Consider the following 9,119-nt stretch of genomic DNA (forward strand, 5'->3'; position numbering starts at 1 on the left):
AATTAGTAATGAAATGTGGTGACAATAAAAGTAGTTTTTTTAGGGTTAAAACGTGGTGAGTGGTGAGTGGTTTGTGTTTTATTTTTTATAATTTATTAAATAGTATTATTTATTTATAAATTATATTTCTTAATTTATATAATTTCTTAATTTATTATAATCATAACAATTTATATATTTCTTAATTTATATAATTTCTTAATTTATATAATTTCTTAATTTATTATAATCGTAACAATTTATTAAATAAGAATAACAAATAAGAATAATTAGTATTATATTTGAGAATAATACTCATGCACTGACAATGTAAAGATATTTTACACTGTCAGTTAATCGTAGCTGTTAGATTTTTATAAGTTGTTGACTTTTATTTTAAATGCATGTAAAGTAATATTAATGAGTGATTATGATGCGTCGACCGTGTAAAGTATTTTACACTGACAATGTATAACAATTAACTTCATTATATTTATATTTATTAAATAATAAAAGTAATTTTTTTAGGGTTGAAACATGGTGAGTGGTTTATGTTTTATTTTTTTTAAAATTTATTATAGTATTATTTATTTATTTTTAATTATTTTATGATTCTTTTATTTTTTTATTAATTAAATTAATTTATGATAAATTTTTAATTATTATATGATTTTTTTTATTAATTAAATTAATTTATGATAAATTTTGGCGGGAAAGTTTTGGAGGGAAGAAGTTGTAGGATTATAATTTAGTATTGATTGATTGATGATTGATTGATTTATATAATTTCTTAATTTATTATAATCGTAACAATTTATTAAATAATAATAACAAATAAGAATAATTAGTATTATATTTATTAAATAATGAAAGTAGTTTTTTTAGGGTTGAAACATGGTGAGTGGTTTATGTTTTATTTTTTTATAATTTATTACAGTATTATTTATTTATTTATTAGCTCAAGTGGTAGCAGGAATTGCTATGAATACGTACTTAACCCCTAGGTACGTGGTTCGATTCTTGCGGGAAGCAAAAACAATATTTCCTGGGCAGCCGGTAAGCGGACCTAGGGGAGTATTGATTTATATCTGACATGATACATTAGAAACATTACAATGAAACTCTTAAACTCTACATCTTATTGTAGAAAACCTAAATCTCAAGAACATAAATTGTAGATCACGAATTTTTACCTATATTGTTGAAGCTGTTTGATAATCTTTTCATTCTTCATATAGTTAGATCTAACTACAACCTGAAAAAATAAAAGAGACAGAGCTTTTCGATGTAAATAAAAAAGGGTATTGTAAAGATTTCCAGAGCATATTATTAAATGAAATTGGGGCAACATTTCTAAGACAACAATTACCCTTACAAATCCAAATTTTCGATGTAAATCAAAAAGGGTATTGTAGAGATTTCCAGAGCATATTATTTTCTTGTATGGTAGATTAAAATTATTGTTCTTTTGATACTGTTTATACAAAAATTGGCTCAATGGTAAATTTTGTTTTTAAATTAAACTAAATAAAAAATTATATAAATAACATTTAATGTTGTCTTTATGTGATAATTTCGAAGAAACAATCTGCTTCATCATATTAATAAAAAAAATAATTATCAAATTTTATATTCTCTTAGTTTGTGTGTCAAATTAAAAGATAAAAACATCTTTAAATTATTTTTCATTTTATGATAGTTGGAATGTGACTAAGTGGCACCTTAGTAATTAGAGTTTAGTTGAAGGGCACTTAAGTCATTGTGCTAGATATAAATTTCATAAGGGATTGTTTGGCTTGAAACATTTTCTAACTACTTGGAACAAAACAGAATTTTGTGGAGGGAGAAGAAGAGAACGTGAAACAAGGAAGAAGGAAGAAGAGAACCCATATCACAACTTCATCATTCACCTTGCATGTTTAGTAGATCATCATCTTAGCTCTAATCCATCATCAAGCAACCTGTTTGCAGCTTCCTCTCTCCCTATTTTCAAGTGAGTCTCATAGATAGAGACCTTGGGGTATTCTATTGGGTTTATGCCATGTTTGGGGTTAAGGGTTCTTGAGAGTAAATACTTCAATGATCCTACAAATGCTTGTTTAACCCTCCATTCTTGTAATAATGAGTATATGCATGTTTACTATAGCTTATTATTTGATCATCAATGGCTGCATGTAGAAATTTGGGGCTTGGGGACCCCAAATGCGTTTTTGCATTTTGCTGATTTTGCAGAGTTCGCTGCAGCGAACTTTCATTCGCTGTAGCGAACTGTGTAGCGAATAAACCTGGGAGTTGAATTGATTTATTCGCTGTAGCGAACTTTCATCCGCTGTAGCGAATCGGGGCTTCACTGGGAGTTCGCTGTAGCGAACTAACCTGGATTTGAGAAAGTTTCCTTCTGTTTGAGTTCGCTGTAGCGAACTAGTCTGATGCAGAAATGGTATTTTTTCCCCTATGAGTGCAGTTTCGCTTCGTATCAGAATCGAAGGCCTCTCATGACTTGTATAACATTCTGATAGGTGTTTTATTTGTATAAGACCATGACATGACCGTAATCCCTTGAATATGCTTGTATTTTGTGAGATATAAATTGTGTGGATTATATTGTGGCATAATTATTGATGTTTCCACTTGTTCCGATTGAACACTTGGATGTGATTGCCTGTGTGATGGTTTATACCGTGCTTTGTGTTTTCGGTGATGTGTGTATGCTTGAATCGGAGTAAGCTTAAGCTACTAGGTGGTAAGTCATGTTTATGGACTTAGTCCATCATTTACCGTTGCGGTGTGAAGGTGAGGGTCTTGAACGGCGTTTCCCACCTTGATGTGATACACATGCGTGCTCGGTATGTTTATGTACCTGAGCTACCTTTGCAATATGAAGGTGAGGGTCTTGAAAGGCGTTTCCCACCTTGATGTAACATATTGGCGTGCTTGGTATGGTGGGGTCGTGATGCCACGTAGGCTACATCACTTCGGACTCACCTCTAGCGATGTCACGTAGATAATCACTAGGCTTTCGCCCGGTGGGCTTGTACTGTCATGTAGGCGTTTTCGCATTTGGATAACCACCTGCGTATATACATGATTGATGGGGTAGTGACACCACTTAGGAAGTCACTGCGGTAACTCATCACAGATGAGATTGTGTAGCCAAGTAGGTGTAATTCACATGGGATTCATCTGACTCATAGTGCGGTGGTCTTGTGCGAGTCTCTTGACACGATGTGCAGGAGTAACTCACCGAGGGTGCCGTTGGGCGGCCTAGGTAGACGGGCGAGATGTGCTCCTGGATTCCTCGTACATGGGTACGGGTCTGCATACTTGTTTGTGATGGCGTTGAGCCTGTTGTTGTTGATGCCTTCTTGGATAGTTATGGGACTTCCATTGATGGTGTACCCTTATTTGTATTTGTACCTGGCCGTGAGGACAATCTGGATTCTCGGTGAATCTAACTTGTTGCATGTTCCCTGTAGAACTGAGTGAACCCGTAGGATAGGGAGACTCACTGAGATTTAGTAATCTCACCCCATTCCAATTATTCTTTTTTCAGGTGGTTCGAGGCAGGATCGAGGCAAGGGTAAGATGGCTTAGCTTCAAGTTGATGTTTCTTGGCGATGCGTTTTGTCGTAGTTTATGATCTTTTGTATCTCCATCTTTTGTACTATGGATATGTATTTGTACCAGTTGGAACTCATGTATTTGGCCATGACAGTTTGGGCTTTTGTACTTGTACTTATACATTATCTATTCCGCTGCTTATGTTTATGATTTTCGAGTACCATTTTAATGCCATATACGTATATCCTAGGCAATGTATGTATGGGGTGTTACAAACTATGAGTGAATGATATTAAAAAAAATAGATAACAAATGTCATAAAGAGCCATAAAATATTTCAATTTTAGTATCATAAATTTAAATTTTAATATTATTGATTATGTGTTTGTTTCTCTTGATTTTTTTTATTTTCATTCAATGTTTGATTTTTTATAAAATTGATATAAAATCTATTAATTGGTTGCTCTATTAATTGATCCATCATGAGCAGATTATTTATATTTAGTTTATTCACTATTTGATAAAATGTATGTCTATCAATATAATTAATGTCTGTTAGAGTAGCTAGTATTCACCACAGAAGAAGAAGGCAATATCTCTATTAATCAGCTCTATAAGCACCTGGTGCAGAATGGTGACAATGATGATAGTAAGGTTTGGAGTAGAATTTGGAAGCTGAATGCCCGTGAGAGAGTCAAAACCTTTGTTTGGATTCTTCAGCATGATCGATTGCTTACGAATAACCGTATTAGCATGTCAGGTTTCGGTCTGGATGGTTGTCACTTATGTGGAGCAGCCCATGAAACCTCCATTCATGTTCTGAGAGACTGCAATGTAGTGAAAGGTGTTTGGGACTGTATAGTTCCTTTTACTCTTAAAACTAACTTTTTCCTTGCAGGTTGGCACGATTGGATAAAGCTAAATATTATAAGTGACTTTCATGGTAGTAATGATTGGGGCGATATCTGGGCTATTACTTGTCACACGTTTTGGCACTGGAGAAACAAGGAGATTCATGATAACACGTTCAAGCGACCAGTTTGTGCTAAAGCAGTGATTATGGATAAGGTGCTCCAATACAAGAAGGCTATGGTCATTAGTAACAAGATTATGGAGAGATCTCATGATGTTAAGCTTGTCCATTGGTGCACTCCGAAGCATGCTTTTGTGAAGCTGAATATTGATGGTGCCCATGATCATGCTGGCTTATCTGGAAGTGGTGGCATTATCAGAGATAGTCATGGTGCTTGGATTGGCGGTTTTTCCAATTGCATTGGTGCGTGTAGTCCGTTAATGGCTGAATTATGGAGTGTTTATTTAGGTATCAAACTAGTTCTTGAACTTGGCTATCTAAAAGTGGAGGTGGAATCCGATTCTTCCAGAGCTGTTGATTGTATCAAGATGAAGAAGAGGAACAAAAATATGCTGGTGGGGAGCTTAGTGTCTAATATAGCCAAGCTTCTCTCTCATTTTGAAGAGGTGGAAATTCAGCATGTTTACAGAGAGGCTAACAATTGTGCAAACTTGCTTGCTCTAGAAGGAAAAAAATTGAGAGGTGATACCATTTTCTATAGACATCCCCCTCCTTGGCTGCTGATTGACTTGGAGAAGGATAGAAGTTTTTTCTCTAGTCCTAGGAATATTTCCATGTAGTTTCTCTTTCTGGGCCTTTGGCCCTCCCTAATATCAAAAAAAAAAATTGAATTTTTCTGTTCGTCAAAAACTGCACAAATGTTGATAGCTATATGGTAGATTTGCTATATATAAATAATAATTATAAATATGCAGTAAAAAGTATAAATGTTTTTTTATAGTTTTTATAAAGTAATAAGTAATGATTTTTTTTTATAGTTGAATACAAAATACATGTCTGATATGGTTACAATTGCAGAAATTGAGGTTCACATCTAACTATAAAGCCATGTCCTTTTAAGTTGAAATAAAAAATGATAAAGAATACAAACCCTGAAATATGTGTTTAATTTCATCTTAAATTTATTTTATAACTCAATCTCTACCTTGCAAATCTTCAATTCGTAGATGCTTCTAAATTCTCCCAAACTATATGTGGTCTCTGTTAAAGAAGTGAAAAAAATGAATAAATGCAATTAGATTAATATGAAAAGTAGCTTTGTATCATAAATTTATTTGGGTAAGGAAAGAGTATTACTGCATATCAAAAGCATTAACCAATCGTTAGTTGGTCTAGTGGTGATTGGCGTTAGACTTGGTAGGGAGAACCACGGTTCAATTCCCCGCAACTGCGATCGGGAGGGGACTGAAACCACTTGATGCCAAAACTGACCCCCGAACTGGACTAAACCGGTGGTGATAAACCAAAAAAAAGCATTAACATGAAAGATTTCTCCGCATAAGGAAGAAGTCCGCATAAGGAAAAAGTATCACTGCATATAAGATTAAAAGCATTAACATGAAAGATGAGAAGCATTGACAGATTTGAAATTTCATGAAATATACAAATAATATCAAAACTCAGAAGAACATCTTACAAAATCAAAATCCAATATCACATACAAAATATCATTTCAATTTCATGAAATATTTCAAAGTCACAATCCATAATCAACATCTTAAAAAATCAGATAAACATAAAAATCCAAGATTTAATTAAATTCAATGATTTTGACCAAATAAAAAAATGATTTAATTTAATTCAATAAAAATATAAATAAATACAAATAATAATAATCATAATAATAATAAGAATAATCATATTTATTTATATTGTTATTATTCTTATTCTTATTATTATTTCTATTTATTATTATTATTTTTATTGAATTAAATTTAATTATTTATTTATTTGGTCAAAATCAATGAGTTTAATTATTTATTAAATGGTCGATATCACTGAGTTTAATTATTTAGTAAAATTGTTATTCTCTTTCGTCTATTTACAATTAAATTTTAATATGTGTGAAATAAGAAAAGTGACATTTGGCATAAAGTTAGATGTAGAACATATCTTGAAGACATTATTATGTTCAATGTATGAAAAAATATATTCGTAACTTTTTAAAATGTTTTAAAGCAAATATGTTTTAAAAAGTTACAAATATGCTTTTTCATACAAAGAACATAATAATGTCTTCAAGAAATATTATGCATATACTTTTATATCAAATGTCACTTTTCTAATTTCACACATATTAAAATACAATTGTAAACAGATGAAAGAGAACATATATATAATAATTTTACTAAATAATTAAATTCAATGATTTTGACCAAATAAGTAATAATTTAATTTAATTCAATAAAAATATAAATAAATAGAAATAATAATATTAATAAGAATAATCATATTTATTTATATTGTTATTATTATTATTCTTATTATTATTATTATTATTATTATTTCTATTTATTATTATTATTTTTATTAAATTAAATTAAATTATTTATTTATTTGGTCAAAATCAGTGAATTTAATTATTTATTTAATGGTCAAACAAGAAAAGTGACATTTGGCATAAAATTAGATGTAGAATATATCTTGAAGACATTATTATGTTCAATGTATGAAAAATCATATTTGTAACTTTTTAAAATGTTTTAAAGCAATTCTCTAATTTATTTTTTCCGATTAAAACAAAATTCTTTATTATAAAAAAAGTGACATTTGGTATAAAAGTAGATGTAGAATATATCTTAAAGACATTTTATTATGTTCAATGTATGAAAAAATATATTTGTAACTTTTTAAAATGCCTTATGTATATATATAGCATAATATTGGTTAAGAAAAATACAATTCACATAACGAAATAGAGTACAAAAGAAAAAGAGAAGAAAGAAAAATGGATACTGAGAGTGGAGTCCCAATTTTAGATTTTCGTAAGAGCACTGGAATTACATTAGAAGAAGGAGGTCAAGGATGGAAAGAAATGAGTAAGAAAGTGAGAGAAGCATTTGAGAGTCATGGTATGTTTCTCTTAAGATGTGATGAAATACCGAAAGAATTACAAAATGAAATGTTCGCAGGCATTAAATCTTTGTTTGATCTACCTGAGGAGACAAAGACGAAGTTCACTGGAAAAAGAGTTTATAGGGGCTATTCGTCCAAGAGTGTTGCCCTTCCTAATAGTCAAACATTTGGTATTGATGATACTTTTGATCCAAATGAGACTCGAAGCTTCACTGAGCTCATGTGGCCTGAAGGAAATCCAAATTTTTGGTAATTAATTATTTTACTTTGTTAATTGTTTAGCTTACTTTGATAATTTTGCTTTAAAATATTTTATTATTTTGTAATAAAATACGGTATAATAAATTATGTATATGCAGTGAGGCGCTACTTTCATTCAGCTCAGAAGCACGAAAACTAAGCTCACTTATCCTAAAGATGGCTGTGGAGGGCTTTGGCCTTCTAGAAAATTACATTTCAGAAGTTGAAGAGTTGTGTAGAGGTAATGATACACGGATAACAAAGTATCCAATCCCTAAAGAAACAACTGATCCTGCTATTACTTTTGTGCCTCACACTGACAAATCCAGTCTTACCTTCATAAGCGAGAATGAAATCCAAGGTCTACAACTTCTACAGAAATCAGGCAATTGGGTTAATGTAAATGTTCCTCCAAATGGTTTTGTCGTAATGGTTGGTGACATGTTGCAGGTAACATATAACTATTTATACATTTATTTATAAGTAATTAAATTAAGTTATTTTTGTTATGATTATAATGATTAATATATAGGCATGGAGTAATGGAAGATTTGAAGCACCAATACATAGAGTGGCGATAAGAGGAAACAAAGACAGATATGTATTTATTCTTTTTTCACTTCCAAAGGAAGAAACATTCATTAAGGTTCCCTCAGAGTTAGTAGATGAAAATCATCCTCTCCGTTACAAGACATTCACGTATGAAGATTTCATCAATTTTATTAAAACTGTTGGTACTAAATTGGGAGCACTTGAAGATTTTGCTGGAATTTAATGTCTCATTATGAGATATAGGCAATACTCCTTTATGCTATAATAATGTAGAGTATTTGGACTCACACTTTTTTTAATAAATTAGATTAATCAAATAAAATGCACTGCCTTTTTACTTTCATATAATGCAAAAATAATTTATATATGTTCCTATATAAGTTACACTCTTATCCTATTTTATGTATTGCTTTCTTAATTTTATATGTTGCAAAAATAATTTATGTTCATTTATGTATTGCCTCTTTGTCTCACTTTTTTTTAATTGAATAAAAAAATTGAATGAAATAGTTTTAATAAATGATTAAATTGAAATAAAATATGATAAAATTAAAAGTTAGTATTCGTTTAATATATAGTATAGGAAGTTTAATTCTTTGATTGACAAAAAAACAAACAAAATTATAAATAAAATAGTTTAAATAATTGCTAAAACTCAACAAAATAAGTCGCACCAAACGTTGGTTAGTTGAAGTTACGTCATTGGATCTAAGGTTGTTCATGGATGCATGTTTACTACCAATCTGTCGACTTAAACCGAATCAACGCATAAATTATTTCAACTCGTTCAATTGTGGGTTACTTAATCCAACCCGCAATAATCCATATAAATTTGGAT

General features: G+C 30.7%; 1 protein-coding gene across 1 annotated transcript; it reads left to right on the plus strand.

Moving 5' to 3' along the window:
- The first annotated feature begins 7,218 nt into the window (after positions 1-7,218).
- LOC131612569 (2-oxoglutarate-dependent dioxygenase AOP3-like) lies at positions 7,219-8,650 on the plus strand. The gene is made up of 3 exons (XM_058884338.1): positions 7,219-7,738; positions 7,849-8,179; positions 8,262-8,650. The coding sequence occupies exons 1-3, from the start codon at positions 7,362-7,364 to the stop codon at positions 8,502-8,504; spliced, it is 951 nt and encodes a 316-aa protein (XP_058740321.1). The 5' UTR covers positions 7,219-7,361; the 3' UTR covers positions 8,505-8,650.
- The last annotated feature ends 469 nt before the right edge of the window (positions 8,651-9,119 follow it).

The sequence above is a fragment of the Vicia villosa genome, linkage group LG6, assembly GCF_029867415.1.
Source record: "Vicia villosa cultivar HV-30 ecotype Madison, WI linkage group LG6, Vvil1.0, whole genome shotgun sequence".
NCBI classification, from domain to species: Eukaryota; Viridiplantae; Streptophyta; class Magnoliopsida; order Fabales; family Fabaceae; genus Vicia; species Vicia villosa.

Bases quoted from the DNA above. Each gene is read 5' to 3' on its own strand.
- LOC131612569 (XM_058884338.1), top strand. From the start codon at position 7,362: ATGGATACTGAGAGTGGAGTCCCAATTTTAGATTTTCGTAAGAGCACT. The intron at 7,739-7,848 runs GTAATTAATTAT...ATGTATATGCAG, and splicing joins GAAGGAAATCCAAATTTTTG to TGAGGCGCTACTTTCATTCA. The intron at 8,180-8,261 runs GTAACATATAAC...ATTAATATATAG, and splicing joins TGGTTGGTGACATGTTGCAG to GCATGGAGTAATGGAAGATT.